Below are 19,240 nucleotides of genomic sequence, written 5' to 3'. Positions count from 1 at the left end.
TGGACCTCAAGTCCTGACTCTGAATGAAAAGGATGGTCTGGATCATCCCTTATAATCATGAGAGCCTAGTGATATATCCACAAGTGTCCATTAAGGGATGCAGGAGAAAACCACAATGGAAGATTCCACAGTTCTCCATGACTTTCTGCCGCAGGATTACATTCTTGTCCTTTAATTCCCTGTCATGGAGCCGTCAGCCCCTCATTCATCCGGTGTCTTCCCTCCATGTCTGTTTCCAAAGTTTGAATCAAGAGTTGGCTTTGGAGTTCCCATTGTAGCGTCGCAGAAACGAATCTGACTAGGAACCATGAGGTGGCAGGTTCGATCCCTGGCTTCACTTGGTGGGTTAAGGATCTGGCGTTGTCTTGCCGTGAGCTGTGGTGTAGGTTGAGCTGCTGTGGCTGCCGTGGCCAGCAGCTGTAGCTCTGATTCATCCCTTAGCCTGGGAACCTCAATATGCTGCAGGTACGTCCCTAAAAAGCAAAAAAAAAAAAAAAAAAAAGAAAAGAAAAGAAAAAAAGAAAAAAAAGAAAGTTGACTTTGAATCAAGAGAGTTGATGCTCATTTTCTGATGGAAATAGTTTTAGAGCAGACTCATGATGCCTCCTGGAGGTTTAAATTAAAGGAGAGAGAGTGGGATGGACTAGAAATTTGAGGTTAATAGATGCAAACTTTTGCCTTGGGAATGAATAAGCAATGAGATCCTGCTGTATAGCGCTGGGAACTATATATAGTCACTTATGATGGAGCAAAATAATGTGAGAAAAAAGAATGTAAATATGTATGTGTGACTGGGTTTCCTTGCTGTACAGTAGAAAATTGACAGACCACTGTAAACCAGCTATAATGGAAAAAACAAAAAGTCATTATAAAAAAAAAGAGATATTCTTAGGAAAAGGTTCTTTGAAACAAGTGTTAAAAGTTGGTTTAAAACAAGTGATGCTCTATTGTGCTCTCCTTAACTCTCATGATGAATGTTGCCGAAACGCTGCCTCCCTTCCACTAGGAATTATTGCTTTCACCCTATTGACTTCAGTAAGCTAGTCTTAGATAATATCATACTTATTTCAGTCTGGTCCTTTGACCAATACACATTTTGGCTTCTAGATGATTGTTTACTTTCGTCTATGCTTGGTAAGGACACCCTTAATACTGGGAGTGAGGTTGGGGGCTGGGGGGTGGAGATGCAGAGACTGGCCAGGTGGTCATCTATAATTCAGTGTCAGCCTTTTAAGGATGCGCATAACCAGACTATCTCAGCTCTAAATCAAGGAAATTGTTTTCAAATATAAATGAGAAAACAGTTTTACCAGGGTTGACTACTTCAATAATGCAAACTGGATAAATTTCTAAAGAAATGGCTCCTTTAAATAGAGCATCAAGGGCAAAACACCCTGAGACTCCTGGTCTAATCTCTTATCGCCCTTTAGGAAAATCCAATGCTGGATTCAACCCAAGACTTTAATTGGCTGGACTCTCTGCAAATTGAAAACTGAGGAAAGCCTTTGGGCTTCCAAGATGCTGTCTCTGAAACTGGTTGTTGTGATCTTTATCTCCTGGCTCACTGCTCTGTACTCATAAATACACAGTTTCTAAGTTTTAGATAATAAAAGGAAATACATTTTAATTGGTTTTATGAAGAATCCAGATTTTCATATGTGGTAAGTTTGTTTTAACAGGTGCCATGTAAAATGTGTTGCCTGGTTATTAAATCAACAGTGTGAGAAAAGAGCTCAAATTCGCAGGTGGGAACGGTATGGCAAAGCGGAGACTTTTGCAGCATAATGCTTGCAGTTTGTTTTGTGCTTTGTGATTATACTCAGAATTGCATTTGCCAAGAGAAGAGTCAAAGATCTAGGATACTGCCTCATAAGCAAAAGTGATGTGTCGATTATATTGGTATCTGAAAGTTGGTAGTTTGTCTCTATGGTTGGAAGAATAAAAGAATTGTGTGACAAATGGAATATAAACATGAAACAGCATGACTGCCATTTTTTAAGTTAATTGCAGCTTACAGCAGTGTTAATCTTTCGTTTTGTCGTCACTTACAAAGACCTTGTTAGTTTTATGAAGAAATCATGAATCATTTTAACCAGGAGCACAGCCTCAAGAGGAATCGAGTGTCTCAATTTTGCAACACAAACCACTTAGTTGGGAGAAGTAATGTTTTCAGATGACAAATTCCTGTTGCTGAATTCAGTCCTCCTTGTATTTGATAGTCTGCCATGCACAATATAATGCTTTTTAACCCTTAATGATTTCCTATTATAACAACAACAACGAACCAACCTGATAGTGCAGCCAGAAGTAACCTTTGGGTTATGAAGCTTGAGTAGATCCACCAGCTAATTATTTTAGATTATGTCTACTCAGGCCAGGTACATCCTATTCTTGAAAATGTTGAAGGTTGACACTAGGACATCTCTTTTACAAATGTCACCTGCAAACTAGAAAGACTTCTCCTTTCTATTTGCCATCCTAGAGCATTACTCCTGTATTCTAAGCCAGATTAAATCCTTTCCTGGATTCAAACCAAACCAAAACAAATTTGATGGATCCTTCACTTCTGTGATTTCGTCACCTAGTGTTTTGCTCATTCCGCTTTACTTAGAATTTGATGGATCCTTCACTTGTATGATTTTGTCACCTAGTGTTTTGCTTATCCCACTTCTTGCCTGTCACAGATATACTGGGCTTTAATCCTTCTGTCTTTTCTGTTGCTCTTTGTATGGTCCTGTAGGTTATTTCCATCTCTTTTTAAAAAGAGGGCCAATCAGCTCCTGGCAGTGTATGTCTTTTTTTCTCAAACCATCCTCCCTTCCCTGTTCTTAACCCAGCTTCTCTGGTCTTCCTCTGAATGTCCCTGGCCCTTTATTTTGCCCCGGATGCCAGTTCACACTTCCAAGAGGAGCCCACTAATCTGTATGTCCTTATTCCCCCGCAATACTAATACTCCATCATCAGCTTATCTGAAAGATAACATTTCTTTTCATTTCCCTTGTTCTTCTACCTGTTTGTTCCTAGTACCCATGGAGCCATTTTATTCCTTCTTTGTCTCCCCATTACTAATATTTGCTGATACTTCTTCATCAATGAATATAGGTGACAGGCAAATAATCTGTGTCCTCTATTTGCACACTTCTTACCATTCTATGCCTTCAGGTACCTTATAGCTTGATCCTGACAATCCCAAGAGGTGACACTCCCTCTTTCATAGGCAAGGAAACTGATGTTCCAAGCATTTGAAATGACTTGACCTTGTCCCACAGCTAAACCAAGGTTAGGACCCAGGTCTACGGACTCTTTCTGTTGTGTCGTATCACCTCTCTCTGGCAGAAGGATTGCAATCCATTGAGAAATCTTCACGACATTAGAAACTGGATGGAAATTAACCAAACCCTTCATTGTACCTTTGCAGATGAGAGTCCCTACACTAAATCCGCCAGCCAGACAAAGCCGCCTGATGGAGCGTTGGCTGTGAGGAGACAGAGCATCCCAGGTTAGACCAGACGGTTGGATTTTTCAGCTGTTTTGCTTTTGAACCCTGTTATTTGGTGATCCTAAAGAGTTCCAACTTGGTTAAAAAAAAAAATCAATGCTGCATTCTACACAACTTGTTCAAACAATATTCATGAAAGCTAGCCTCTGAAAAGTGTGCCGACTTGTGAGAATTCGTCTTGAGTGCAAATCCTTTGTAAAATGACTTGAATTTCTATCAGCTCTCACTCATTGACTTGCTTCCACCTCTGTTTTCAGGGGACGATTCTCATGGCAGCATCTATCCCTTCACTGAGACAAACCCGGCAGAACAAAGTGGTTCACAATGGCTGGGTCAGATCTTATATATGCTGAATAACAAATGACTCCTTTCTTCTTGTCTCTTTGGACTTGGGTTTACTTCCATTGAACTCTTGTAAAATTCTGGGATTTTGTTTCCATAGGAAGCGGTGATTAGGATTCTTGTAATACGATAAGTGACACCTGTTTTTTTCAGCCAAACGTTTCGGAAAAGTATCTTCAAACGTTTTTATTCCAAAACGTCAAAATTTGGAAGCTCTGAATTTGAGAATGACGCAAGAATTCTAAAATTAAAGGAGGAAGGAATTCAAAATATGATTCAAATTTTATCTGAACTAGGTAATTCATGAAATACCTCTTACGGGAACAGCTGTACTTCAGCAAAGGGTTCAAAGCATTAATGCATTTAGATATTTATCAAAAATGTCTTTATATATTTTATACAAGCAAATTGAGTACAGCTAAACCTTAGTGACAGGATTTTTGAGTACAGCCGTTTAACAATTCAGGGGAAACAAGGCAGTGTTTCCAACATTATATTGGATGGTTTGGCAAATCTGTCAGTTTCGAAGGGTGCTTTTCCATTTGAATAAAGAGCAGTATGAATCCAGTTTCTGCCCGGTTCATGATTATTATTTATTTTCATAAGAACCGCATGTAGTTCTTTCTATGCTAATTCTGAAGGCTCGGGTTCATTATGCACGTACATGGCTTATAAAGAGACATACTGCGAGTATGTTATATATCCTCGTTTGTGTGCATTGAAGATTCTAAAGTAATTTGAATTCTATAATTAGATAGCATCACCCAGTGCTCAGATTTCTTCTATTCCATCCTATAAAACATCATTCTTGGTGCCGGGCACATTTAGAAAAACTCCAGCAATCAGCTATGGGCTGTTCTCTGCTTTCTCCTTGTTAGCAGTAAAGAAGTACCCAGAATTTGAAGTTCAAGAATGCCAGTTATCCATCAATTCCTTCTTGACTTTGTGTGTGTGTGTGTGTGTGTGTGTGTGTGTGTGTGTGTGTCTTTTTAGACGCAGCATTTGGAGGTTCCTAGGCTAGGGGTCGAATCCGAGATGTAGCTGCCACTCCTACACCAGAGCCACAGCAACGCCAGATCTAAGCTGCATCTGCGACCTACACCACAGCTCACGGCAACACTGGATCCTTAATCCACTGAGCGAGGCCAGGGATCCAACCTGCATCTTCATGGATACTAGTCAGATTCGTTTCCACTGAGCCACGACAGGAACTCCCTTCTTGACTTTCTAATTAGCTGGTACTCAGTACCCCTCTGCTAAGAATTACTGTTCTTACCACTTTATGTGGCGCTAAACAAGAGCATTGGCTAGTCTCATGTTTTCCTTCCTGGGATTCTCTGGTGTTACATACTAATTTATAACATATGTCTATGGGCCGGACTTTTCTTTAAAGTCAATAAGTAGTTTTTAAAGTTATAGATCAGGGCTACAGAAGTTGCTAATTATTATTATTATTTTTTTGTCTTTTTGCCTTTTCTAGGGCCGCTCCCATGGCATATGGAGGTTCCCAGGCTAGGGGTCGAATCGGAGCTGCAGCCACTGGCCTACACCAGAGCCACAGCAACGCGGGATCTGAGCCGCATCTGCAACCTACACCACAGCTCACGGCAATGCCAGATCGTTAACCCACTGAGCAAGGGCAGGGCCCGAACCCGCAACCTCATGGTTCCTAGTCGGATTCGTTAACCACTGAGCCATGATGGGAACTCCCAGAAGTTGCTAATTATAATCCTTAGTTCATAACGCACAGGGATTCTTTGTAAGAGAATTATTCCTTTTGTTCTTGCTGATGTCAGGTTTTGTTGTTGTTTTTCTTCTGCGGCATATGGAAGTTCCCAGACTAGGGGTCAGATTGGAGCTACAGCTGCTGGCCTACACCACAGCCACAGCAACATGGGATCTGAGCCGTGTTTGCAACCTACACCACAGCTCACGGCAACACCGGATCCTTAACCCACTGAGCAAGGCCAGGGATGGAACCCACATCCTCATGGTTACTAGTCAGGTTCTTTACCTGCTAAGCCACAATGGGAACTCCCAATAGGTAGTTTTAAAGTTATTTATTAGGTCTACAGGAGTTGTTAATTACAATCCTTAGCTCACAACACAGTGAGTCTTCGTAAGGGAATTTTTCCATTTGTTCTTCCTGATGTCAGTTTTAAAGTCACTGGAATCAGGAACCTTTTTTATAGCCTTCAGGGGTTATTTTCCTGGAGTTTGAACATGATCAAAAACACCCTTTGTTCTCTCATGTAAGGTAGCTTCCAGAGGGTTGGGGTTTTCAGAATCCCCTTAATTAGTTAGAGAGGGATAAAAAAAAAACAACTGTCACCAGCCAACAAGGCTAAGGAACCGAAGCAGTTAGTTGATGATTATGACTTATTCTTTATCTTTAAAAAAAATGAAGGAACTTCTTGGAAATTGCTTTCTGATTAAATTCTGCCATTTGGAGTTCTGAACCTTTAGTGTCTTATTTTAAAACTACCCATTAATTCTTGTTCTGGCAAAACAGAAGGGATGCTCTTTGGCCAGGAAGTCACTTAAGTCAAAGAGAGATCTAATCCATCATCCAGAAGTGTTTAACCAGCCACCTACCATGGCCACCTTTATCCCTATAAAGTCCATGAAAGACATAGAGAGGGAGGGCGAGAGACTGGAAAAATATACACTCTTTATTATTTGCCGCAGCTTCATCTAAAAAATCCCAAAGTGTCCTCCCGATGAATTAAGGTGGACCACATGGAGCTAAAAGAGAAACATGCATATGTACAGCCTTCCTTTCGCCTATGCTCACCTCTTAACCTCACTTCCCTCAAAAGTATTATTACCACCCTGGTAGCAAGGAAAGAGACGTCTAGAGGAAAATGCACCAAGGAACTGAAAGGGGCCTAAAGGAGAGCTTGGCTCATCTACGGGCCCCTGGATCTTCTCAGTGCAAAGGCGCTTCTGGGGAGTAAGCAAGCACCTGGGAGCTGAAAGTTTAAAGGAGCAAAGGCTTTTCCTCACATCTCTCCCCACTGATCCAGTGGTGGCAGTTGAATGTGACCGTTCGTGTGAACACTTTCTCTGATGGAAGGGGTGGGGTGTGATGGAGGAAGATTATAAGGGAGTGGAAGGCACTTTAAAGTTCTCTGTGGAGTTCCCATCATGGCTCAGCGGTTAGCGAACCCAACTAGCATCCATGAGGACTCAGGTTCGATCCCTGGCCTCTCTCCGTGGGTTAAGGATCTGGCGTTGCTGTGAGCTGTGGTGGAGGTTGCAGACACAGCTCGGATCCCGCGTTGCTGTGGCTGTGGCGTAGGCTGGCGGCTACAGCTCCAATTCGACCCCTAGCCTGGGAACCTCCATATGCCATGAGTGCAGCCCAAAAAAGACAAAAAGACCTGAATAAATAAATAAACTTCTCTGTACAAGTTTTATGAAAGCTTAAGCTATTGTTTGAAATTTACTCTAGGAGTCCCCTGGTGGCTCAGTGGGTTGAGGATCTGGTGTTTTCACTGCAGCAGCTTGGGTCACTGCTGTGGCACAGGTTTGATCACTGGCCCAGAAATTTCCACATGCCCTGGGCATAGACAACCCCTCCCCCCAAGAAAAGAAATTTATTGTATAAATATAGACCTGATGCTTCCTGGCCTAAATATTCATACACATTTACATAGATAATATTTTTTAACAAGGGTTCCACTGTTTCCGTGGCATAATAAAGAGTAACTTTTAAGAATTCTGACCCAGAGAGGTAACCTTGAATGTTAACAGAAATATAATTTGCTTTTCATTCCTATCAAAACCCACTGCTGCCGTCTAAACTCAAAATTGCTACAGCAATTATTTTATAATCACTAGTCAAATATGTGCCTTTCATTAAATGACGATTCCAGCTGTAAATCCTTTCATCCCCCTCCTATCTCTTCTCAAAAAAGGGAATGGATTAAACATCTCTTAGGAGCAAAATGCATTTGCTTTGGATAAAGGGGAAGAGCATTTTTTATGTTATTTGGAAACTTGTCATTTTAATCATGTCTTCTATGGCATAATGTTTAAAAAAAGATTTTTTAGTCTTTCAGAGGGTTTTATAAAAAATTTTAATAATGATAATAGTAAAAACCGAAATGATGAATATCCCTAAACACTGAAGTTTAAATTTAAAGACTTAACATTCTGTTAAACAATATTGAGGCATGGAGTTCCCATCGTGGCGCAGTGGTTAACGAATCCGACTAGGAACCATGAGGTTGCGGGTTCGGGCCCTGCCCTTGCTCAGTGGGTTAACGATCCGGCGTTGCCGTGAGCTGTGGTGTAGGTTGCAGACGCGGCTCGGATCCCGCGTTGCTGTGGCTCTGGCGTAGGCCGGTGGCTACAGCTCCGATTCAACCCCTAGCCTGGGAACCTCCATATGCCGTGGGAGCGGCCCAAGAAATAGCAACAACAACAAAAAAGACAAAAAAAAATATTGAGGCATATTTTCAACCTCACTTCACTTTTTTTTCAAAGAGAAGATGAAATCCAAGTACAAAGGCATACTAACAGATTCTACTAAACATCTCTGTTTATTAAGAAGGAATCTATTGGAGTTCCCATTGTGGCCCAGTGAGTTGAGAACCCAACGTAGTGTCCGTGAGGATTCGGGTTCCATCCCTGGCCTCACTCAATAGGTTAAGGATCCATTATTGCTGCAAGCTACAGCATAGGTCGCAGATGCAGCTCAAATCCCATATTGTTGTGGCTGTGGTGGAGGCCCAGCTGCAGCTCTGATTCAACCCCTAGCCTGGGAACTTCCATATGCCGTAGGTATGGCCCTAAAAAGAAAAGAATCAATATGATCTTCCTATATTTGACAGATTACTGGTGAATTGAAGTTTGACCACCTGAAGGATTTGTCGAAATTATGCAGGTTATCTGTACAGACTCTTGCTTTGACGGACTCTACAGTAATTTGTGGCTTTACCCACTTAGAGATGAAGCATTTAATCATATCTGCCTGATAGCCACAAAGGGAAAAGACAGGATTCTATACAAAGACTGAAGGCCTGGAGTTAGTGTAGTATTTATTTGATTTGCCTCCTTTTTCCAAGTAGGATGGTCTTCTTTGCTCATAATAGTCTTCACAAAGAATTCCGGGCAGTTCACAAAAGCAGGAAGATGTCAAGCATTCACATCTACTGCATTTCCAAACTTTGGCACTCTAGGAAAATTAATTCTGTAGCCAGAATGACACCCCAAACGTTTGTGTGGGAGTTTTTTCCTCCTAGAATATGAGAAAAGACATGGATCCATTTGGTCATAGTGAAATGATGGTATGTCTTCATTGTTTCTCATATCTGGATATTTGCAGAGGGTGTACAAGTAGGGAGCTCAGCCCAAGATGTGTACACTTAATGCTGCTTAAAATCCATCCAGGAAACGTGGACACCTTCTAAACAAATCAAAGTGTGGAAACCAAAACAGTGCCCTTGGCACCAGAGAGAAGCTGGCAACCTTGAGTTAAGGGGGAAGGGCAGGAATTCTCAAGGTTCTGCCCTCTCTGTTCAGCATTTTCCTCTCTTTGTTAGCACACAATTTGACGCTTCATTGGTCGAAATTTTCATTATTACAGCAGATGCGGAGTGTGACATTTACACTAGGATTTTATAGCTCTAACACTGTTCAGGTGAACGAAGGGCATGTGCTCTGATTTTTGGGACTTTTTCTTCTGTGCCTAGTTCCACCATCGAGCCGATCCAAGGAATGGGTGAGTCTCCAGGATTCGAAACCAAAGCCAGTTGACTGAAGCAAACATGTCATGTCAGACAAAGCCTGGGGTGCACAGTGTATACGTGTATCAAACCATCACACACCGTCCACTTTAAATATCTTACAGTTTTGTCAGTTGCATCTGGATGAAACTGACAGGGGCAGGTGGGAAGGATGTAAAGGGCTGTTTTGTTTGCAATGTACTCTCAAAAGATTCAGGGGGAGAAAGAAGAGATGTCTCTGTATGGGTGTGTAGGGTTGGAGGATATGAAGGAAGGCTTTATAGTGTTCCTGCAACTCTCATATAGTTTTTAAATTATTTCATAAAAAAGTAAACTGACAGAACACTGTAAATCAACTATAACAGACAAAATAAAAATCATTTAAAAAATTTTTTTTTAATTTAAAGAAGGAATGGTGCTAGGGTGCTGTAGATGCTGCCCAAAGATGCTGAGTCAAACTGCGCTATTAGTGAGGGGATGACCTGGAAAATTCCCAGGGGTGAGCAGCTTTGCTACTCAGGTTGCCCTGTATCCTCAAAGGGGGCCAAGGTGAGGACAGCAGGGACCAGTGTCCTACTGCAGCCCCTCACAATCAGTGTTAGGAACTCAAAACGATGTTTACAAGTTAATAAATTACCGTATATTCAAGAAATTAGCAAAACTATGTCACTCTTTTAGAGATAGGTTTTTAAGATCATAAAATTGAGACTCTTGGTAGCCCTGCACATGTGTCTGAGATTCTGCCTACACCCTCATTTGTGTTTTTCTTTTTTCTTTTTTTATTTTTACAGCCACACCTATGGGATGTGGAAGTTCCCAAGCTAGGGGTCGAATCAGAGCTGCACCCGCTGGCCTGCACTACAGCCACAGCAATGCCGGATCGAGCCACATTTGTGACCTGTGCCACAGCTTGGGCCAATGCTGGATCCTTAACCCACTGAGCAAGGTCGGGGATGGAACCCGCATCCTCATGGATACCAGTCAGGTTCTTCACCTGGTGAGCCGCAAGGGGAACTCCCCCATTTGTGTTTTTATTTTTTTATTTTCTTTGTTTTTCTTTCTTTTAACCATTAGTTATTTTGTGGCTGCGGTGTGCAACAGTTTGATGTGGGTTCTCCATTCCTAGACCAGGGATTAAACCCAGGCCACAGTGGTGAAAGCACCAAATCCTAACCACTAGACCACCAGCGAACTCCCTTGTTTGTTTTTCCATGGTACTTATCACAACCTGAAACTGACTGATAAATTTATTATTTTTCTTTCTCATCCCCTCACTAAAATGTAAGCTACCCTAAGGCAGTACTTTATATGTCTGGTTCACTGCTGTTGTCTTCCATGCATAGAACTGTGCTTAGCAAATAGTAAAGATTCAGTCAATATTTGTGGAATGAATGAGCAGGCAAAGATCACCAGGCAGGTGTTCTCTGTGCAGAGTCTGTTACCTTATGATTAGTATATTCTGCTACCAAAAAAAGTGCAACACAGTCTTTAATTATCATGTATTTTCTGACCCATCTTATTCTGTGCAGTAACTATTCGCATGAACCTCAAGGCTGCACCAAATATGGCATTTCTAAGGAAATTCATCTGTTGCCCAAGACGAATGAATGAAATATAGGTCAACTAGAAGCTAGAGAATTTTAAAGGCCAGACATCTCCCCCCAGCCTCATTTGTTTCCATTTGAACAGAAAATGTCTGTGCACTCCTCCAACACCTAAAGAGAACATTTGAGCCCAATTTAACAATAAAATTGACAAGATGAGAATGACTCATTCGACAGTGTGTTCTGCTGTAGAAAAGGCTAAAAATATGCGAAAATAGCTGGAGCCTATAAATAGAGCAATGCAAAGCAGAACTTATTACTTCTTATGGCAGGTACACATGAAGGATTCCCCCCAGAGAGGTGATCTACTTTGCTCTGTGGCTGGTGGTACATACTGAGTTCTCCCCAAACAGCGCTGGGCAGAATGAGCAGCTTGATTTGTGTGTTCAGTGCTGTGGCTTTCATTAGCAATTTGGAGAAATGACTATCTATGATGTTTGCATTTCTCTCCCGCCTTCGTAAGCAGGGGTGAAGTAGAATGAATCAGTACCTGGGCAGCAGAGGATTTTTAAACAATAGTTCTTCCAGCCTGTGATTTAGAGGAACTTATTTGTAGGGAATTAGTCCTGTGCCTAGATAGTTCCTGAGCACCTCCGCCTTCCCCGTGTCACACGAGTGGTGGCATTTGGTCAGTGTCGGGCTCCGGGTACACACAGTAATCAGAGTGACTCTGATGATGGCCAGCACAGCCTCCCAGGGTCTGAAGGACAGTTTCCAAGGAAACATGCATGTGAGGTACAAGGAAAAAGTCCTTTCTGTCTACGACTTTGGCACTGAGGAAATATGAATTCTCCCGCACCCCAGGTCAGGGAGAGCATTGGTCCAGGATTCTTCCATGAAGTGACTTTAGAGGATTAATTCGGCTGGGTGAAGGTTGTGTGGGTCGATTGATCCTAGGGAAAGAGAAGAACCATCTTACATGGTTTACTCTAAAATACAGCAGTTGGGCCCTTTTCTTCTCCGTTGGGCTTAACATGACTTAGAACAGCTTCCCCCCTTCAGTCATCTTCATTTATTCCACTTTGCCTATTGTTAATGTGATTTTAAGTGACTCGAACTTGATTCACTTTGTTCCTTAGCTTTATTCTAAGCTTTATTATCTTGACTTTGCTATGCAAGTTATATTTTCCTAATATAAATTTTAAAAGTTTTTAACTCTGGAAAAATTTTTTCAAGGTTTAGATGGTCCCTTAAATATATCCATCAGTGTTTATATACACTACACTTCAGGCAACACTGGCTTGGAGTGAGATTCTTCTCTGAAGAAATAACTTTGGGAGCCCCAGTGCTCTGTAGTTCGTCAGTATATTGTTAAGTAGTTGTTGATTTATGGTGCAGAAACCAGTCGTTTGGACAGGAGTGAAAGGCATTGGGAGCTTTCATATAAAATGAAACAAAATCCTAAAAGAAAGAGAGGAGATTGAACAATATTCACCCAAAGCCTAGGAAATAACAAGAATGCAATGATCATAAGAGTAACCTAATCTAGAAGGAGAGAGTGAGGGAAGCCGTAGATAATTATAAAACCACCAGTTGTCATCTCATTGCATGCTGTGTTCTAGTGTTGATCTAACCATTTTGATAATCTTTCATTGCTTCCTCACAATACCTCCAGGAAGTATGTTTTGTTCATTTCTCTCAAACAGATGAGCGAACTTAAGTGCAAAGAGTTCAAGTAACACGTCCAAGGTTATAGAGCCAGAAAGCAGTGGAGCTTAGATAACAATGAATTTCGACCAGAATCCTGAGCAATGAGTGAAGGAACTTGGTGAGGAGAATTTGTAATGAGAGTGAAGTGTAAAGAGTTTGACTTCCAGAGGCCAGTGGAGCCTTTGCTCTGAGACGCTGTAAGAAAATGTCAGGTGAGGGAGTTTCCGTTTGGGCTCAGGGGGCTAAGAACCTGACATAGTGTCCATGAGGTTGCAGGTTCAATCCCTGGCCTCACTCAGTGGGTTAAGGATCCGGTGGCATAGGCTGGCAGTTGCAGCTCTGATTCGACCCCTAGCCCGGGAACTTCTATATGCTGCAGGTGCAGCTGTAAAAAGAAAAAGGAAAAAAGAAGACATCAGGTGAGCAGGAGCCTCTGAGTACGAGTGGCCTCATGACCTCTCTGTCTGAGTCAAAGAATCCGTCTCAGTCATAAGTGACTGTGCCCTTGATTACACGTGGGCCAGTGAGTGGAGGCTGAGGTTATGAGGATCATGCCATTATTTCTCTGAATAGCTGAAGGCTAGGAGAAAATGAGAGGGCAAACTGATAGTGTGCTTTCACTGTTCTATAATTAATCCTATACATTTGTGATTTTCAAGGGAAAAAAAATAAATTGGCCCAGCATCGTTGAAATACTTGTTCTTAAACTGGTAACACCATAACTCCATGCTTTGTGTTTCCCTTCTAAAACCTGAGAATAATGCAGTTTTAAGATAACCCTGAATAAATGAAATGAGTTACTTTGTTCTGTGGCCAAGGATTTAACCTTGCAAAGAGGTTTCTAAAATCAGTTCATATATCTCTCATTATCCGATTCAGTGAGTAAAGACCGACCCGGGGCAATGTGCTGTATATGTGTACATTTTCAATTCTCTTAATATTAAACATTCTTATACATTTCTAAGGACTCTTACTGAGCTAGATGTTAAACTGACATTATAAAGATTTCTGCTTCAATGGAGTTCCCGTTGTGGCGCAGGGGAAACAAATCCAACTAGGAACCATGAGGTTGCGGGTTCGATCCCTGGTCTCACTCAGTGGGATAGGGATCTGGCGTTGCCTTGAGCTGTGGTGTAGGTTGCAGACATGGCTCGGATCCTGCGTGGCTGTGGCTGTGGTGTAGGCCGGCGGCTACAGCTCCGATTCAACCCCTAGCCTGGGAACCTCCATATGCCGAGAATGCAGCCCTTAAAAAAAAAAAAAAAATTTCTGCTTCAACATTTGGGGGAAATACTTTATCACACCTGACAAATCTTCTTCCCTTTAGGAGTTTGATTATACCCCTGGTGTTTTCCTGCCTTCTGCACAGAATGTAAACTGAGATTGTACATTGACTCTCCGCATTTCACTCTGGCATACTTTGCTGTATTCCTTGTTTTTTCTCCAACTAATCCCTTACTTACTCCCTAAGTCCCAAGTAGTTTATAACTAAAATGGTCTTCTCTCTCCTTTTTTGCTTTTTAGGCCACAGGTGCAGCATATGGATGTTCCCAGGCTAGGGGTAGAATCAGAGTTACAACTGCCAGCCCGCACCAGAGCTCACACCAACACCGGATCCTTAACCCACTGAGTGAGGCTAGGGATCGAACCCACATCCTCATGGATCCTAGTCGGGTTTGTTACCACTGAATCACGATGGGAACTAAACTGACCCTTATACAGTCATTTAACATGTAATTATTCAACAGCTTCTTGGGCACCTTCTATGTGCCTAGAACTATACCAGAAATTAGCAGTATCTTACAAGCCTCTCATCTCCTGGGATTGACATGTTAGTGGGAGAGATAGATATTCAACACACATTGATTTTCTAACATAAGGCCGGGCTATGCTAAGTACAATAAAGTGAAATTAACTAGCATAAGGAATAGCAGAAAAATATGGACTCTGTATTTGAAAAGAAAGTCAAGGATAGCCTCCATTAGGTAGTAATGATTGAGTGAGCATAAAACGAGGAGTAAGCCCATAATGATCTGGAGAAAGAGTATTTTAGGCCAAAAGAACAGCAAGTGCAAAGGCCCTGAGGTCTGAACACAGTTGGCTTGTTAAAGAAACTGAGAGAAGGCCAGCATGGCCAGAAAGGAAGAAGCATGGCTAAGAGTGGCAGGAGATGAAGTTGGAGAGAGAGACAGAGGTGGATTCTGTAGGACTTGTAGCCAAGGTAAGAGTGTGGGTTTTACTCTGAATGTGACAGGAAACCATTGCAGGGATTGAACAGTTGAGATACTGATGCATTTTTTAAAAACCTCTCTAGCTTCTATATGGAAAATAGACCCTTTTTTTGTCTTTTCTAGGGCCACACCTGCAGCATATGGAGGTTCTAGGCTAGGGGGTCTAATCAGAGCTTTAGCTGCTGGCCTACACCACAGCCACAGCAACACCAGATCTGAGCTGCATCTGCAACCTACACCACAGCTCACAGCAATGCCGGATCCTTAACCCACTGAGCAAGGCCAGGGATTGAACCTGAAACCTCATGGTTCTTAGTCTGGTTCATTAACCACTGCGCCACGATGGAAACTCCAAAAATACACTTTTTAAGGAGGCATGAGCAGAGACAGGGAGACCAATTACCACTGAGTGTTCCATGCAAGAAATGATGGTGACTTGAACTAAGATGACGGAGGCAGTGAAAAATGGTTAGGTTTTGAAGCAAGAGCCTAAAGAACTTACTGACACATTAGATGTGGAATGTGAGAGGAAAAGAGGATTCTGGGATGAGTCCAAGGTTTTTGCTCTTAATGGGAAAAACAGTGATGCTACTTACTGAGAGACCCTCTAAGGAAGAAATGGGTCAGTGAAAGGGGGAACAGGGAACGCAGAGGAAAGCCCAGTGGAGACCGAAATTTTGGAGCTATCAGTTTGTATTTGCATCTTGGGGATGAGTGATGCCATCTCAGTGGTGCAGGTAGATTGAGACGGGGTCCAAGGTCTGAGCCTGGGGCATAGCAAGCTTCAGAGGTCAGCCATGCAGGAAGTTTCAGCAGAAGACATGGAGAAACAGAAGCAGTAGGAAGAGAACCAGGAGAATGGGGTGCCCTGGAATCCAGGTTAAGAACCACATATGACTAAGGAGGGAGGAAGAAACTGAGTCACATGTTGATGATAAAATGGATTAGATGAGGACTGAGAATTGGCTAGAGGATCCTGTAAGAGGAGAGTTTTTAGTGACCCTAACTAGAGAAGTTTCCATGATAGGATGGGAGTAAAAGCCTGATTTGAGTGAGTTGATTTGAGTGCAAATACAGAAAAATCTATCAGGAGGAGCAGAAAAAAGGGACAGTAGCAGGAGGGGACCTATGGTCTGGGGAAGACTCTCTTTTTAAATACGGGAGAGGATGTAGCATGTTTGCACGCTGATGTGGTTGATCCGGTGGAATGGGAGAGATCGATGTGGGAGGGAAAAGGGATGAAAGTGAAAGCCAAGTCTTTGACAGGCTAGAGGGGGCCTCCCAGCAGGTGGTGGAGGTGTCAGCAGGAGGGGAGGCAGGCCAGTCCAAGGGCACAAAGGCAGGAGGGTTATGACAGACCTCCTGCTAAGAAGATACAGGAGCCCTCTTCTGCTTGGTCTGTTTCCTTCTTGAAATAATAGGTGAGGTCACCACAGAGAGGAAGGAGGGGGAGGGGATGATATCAGCTTGTATGGCCGGAGGAGGTGTCATTTCACAGTCTGAGAGAGCGGACTGCCTTGGTACTCCAAGGACTACCCTGCCACCCTGTAGACCCCTAACTAAATAGAACCTTCTTCTCTCTTAAAAGCCTGACCTCTTCCAATCAAAAGGGGGTAAAATTAACTTACACATCAGATACTGATCCCCCTGCTGTCCCCTATGTCATATTCCATCTCCCCTGAAAGCTCTCCTACAAGTTCTACCTTCCATAGTAATTTCTCTTTATGAAAACCCAGAATACTAATATTTTTATGAAACTTTTTGGCAATTTAGCTCACCCTGTTTTGAGTTATTATTGCTCTGCAATTATTTTCCTGGATTCGAGACTTACCTTGGATTTACAGTCCCTTATATTCAAGAAAATGTTTCTTTACTGGAGTTTCCTGGTAGCTCAGCAGGTTAAGGCTCTAGTGTTGTCACTGCTGTGGCTCGGGTTGCTGCTGTGGCGCAGGTGTGATCTCTGGCCCCGGGGACTTCTGCATGGTGCAGGCTTGGCCAAAAAAAGAAAAAGGAAATGTTTCTTTATTAAAAATTCTCCCACCAAGCTTTGCCCATCAAAGCTAACTGGTTGCCATCCATTGTTATTGTACTAAAGACTCCTCTCATCACTTACTTTAGGATCTGGTCACTACTATGCATCAAACCTTACCAAATACTGAGGTGGAATGAGGAGGCATAACTTGTAGTCCTCTTTCCACTCTTTCTCTTCCAAACACCCAAACCTAGCGCACTCACAGCGCACACACATGCACGCGCGCGCACACACACACACACACACACACACACACACACCTCTTCCTTCAATATAGGAAACTTCAGATCTAATTTCTTTGACTTCAGTACTTAGATGGAAGCTTATTTTCTATCTTACAGATAGCCCCACTTTTTAAAATCTCTGCCTGTTAGGAAGTCTTCATTATACCAACGGGCTGAAGTCTCCCATCTTGTCCCTCTACCCATTGTTGCTTCCAATTCTTCTGAACTCGCCCAGAGTCTTTTAGATGCTTTAATGCACCTGTCCTCTCTTCCCTGAGTCATTGCTATTGTTTGACCATGTAAAGCATGTTCCGTCCTTCAACCTGGCCTCCTGTGACATCTGTTTCACACCCTAGCATCTTTTGCCAGTGTGTCAGTGCTCCCTAGCCAGCCAAAATGGAATCCTTCCTCCAGGTAAAGAGCACAGAGTGCAAGAAACCCATTGCCTTCCCCGATCTGGGTCTTCCACTCGATTAATGCAGATTAAGATAATGATTATTTAATGCAGATTAAATGATGATGTTTGTTTCCATGGAACTTGCAGTCCATAGGCCTTTTCTCATGAATTTTTCTCAAGATCGAGGCTTCCTCTCTTGAACCGTAGAATTTCATGTAACAGTGGGCAACACTGTACTCTTTGTTCATCTGCCTACACACTTACTTCTCTTATATTCAGCTAATAACATTCGAAAAGAGGAGAGGAGGAGGGGGACTAACGATAGTTGAGCATCTATTTTGTATCAGTCTTATGTTTTCAAAAGAGATGTTTGATTTATCCCAGTTCTATGGAGAAAGAAATTACTCACCAAGGCTTAAGGAACGTGCCCAAGTTCATCCAACAAGAGAGCTGATATGTGAGTTTAGAATACTTTAACCCAAAGCCCCTCATCTTTCAGCTGTGGTACCCAGCTCTTAAATGATTCAGCTTATCGTTCCAACAGAGTGAACCATTTCTATTCCTGCATATCGCATATACTTACCATTCTTCCTAGCAATGAATTAGCCATAAATTTGATAAGCATCTAACAGTATTAACAATTTTGAGCCAAGCAGTACCAAGGACAGAGCTCTGCAGCATCCCCACTGGAAACCTTGACCCTCCCCCATTAACACTAAGGTGGGGGCTCTGGGGATCATCCACAGTGAGCCCTAAAGCCACAAACTTTCAGTTCACAATACTCTGTTCTGTCCATAAGGTATCATGAGAGATCTTTCTTAAAGCCCACTGAAACATTCAAATATGTATTTACATTATGCTGTCTTTATAAATTGGCATCCCTAGGAGATAATACAGGTTCAGTTCCAGACCACCATAATAAAGCAAATATCACAATAAAGCAAGTCACGTGAATCATTTGGTTTCCCATTGCATATAAAAGTTATGTTTACACTATAGTCTACTAAGTGTGCAGGACCATTATGTCTTTAAAAAAAAAAAAAGATGTATGTATCTTAATTTAGCAACACTTTATTGCTAAAAAGTTCCAGCATCATCTGAGCCTTCAGCGAATTATCATCTTTTTTCTGGTGGAAGTTCTTGCCACAAGGTTGATGGCTGCTAACTGATCAGGGGTGGTGATTGCTAAAGATTGTTGTCCCTACTGCAATTTCTTAAAATAAGACAATGATGATGTTTGAAGAGCCGCGTAGACTGGCTCTTCCTTGCCTGAATGATTTCTCTGTAGCATGCAATGCTGTTTGATAACATATTACCCACAGTAAAAATTCTTTCAGAATCGAAGTCAGTCCTCTCAAACCCTGCTGCTGCTTTATCAGCTGAGGTTATGTAATATTCTAAATCCCTTGTTGTCATCTCAACAGTCTTCACAGCATTTTGGAGTGGGTTCCATCTCAAGAAACCACTTTCTTTGCTCATCCTCAAGAAGCAACTCTTCATCCATCCAAGCTCTATAATGAGATTGTGGC

General features: G+C 42.3%; 1 protein-coding gene across 5 annotated transcripts in view; it reads left to right on the top strand.

Moving 5' to 3' along the window:
* GRIP1 (glutamate receptor interacting protein 1) overlaps window positions 1–19,240 on the top strand; it is a 761,849-nt gene that overhangs the window by 535,525 nt on the left and 207,084 nt on the right. For all 5 annotated transcript variants that reach the window (XM_047787148.1, XM_047787146.1, XM_047787145.1 and 2 more), the window contains exon 2: window positions 3,419–3,499. In XM_047787148.1, the coding sequence (XP_047643104.1) occupies window positions 3,419–3,499 (81 nt within the window). The remainder of the gene's footprint in view (window positions 1–3,418; window positions 3,500–19,240) is intronic.

Source organism: Phacochoerus africanus, chromosome 7 (genome assembly GCF_016906955.1).
Source record: "Phacochoerus africanus isolate WHEZ1 chromosome 7, ROS_Pafr_v1, whole genome shotgun sequence".
Taxonomy (NCBI): Eukaryota; Metazoa; Chordata; class Mammalia; order Artiodactyla; family Suidae; genus Phacochoerus; species Phacochoerus africanus.
Note: the sequence above shows the minus strand (reverse complement) of the source record. Positions and strands in the feature narration are given on the sequence as shown.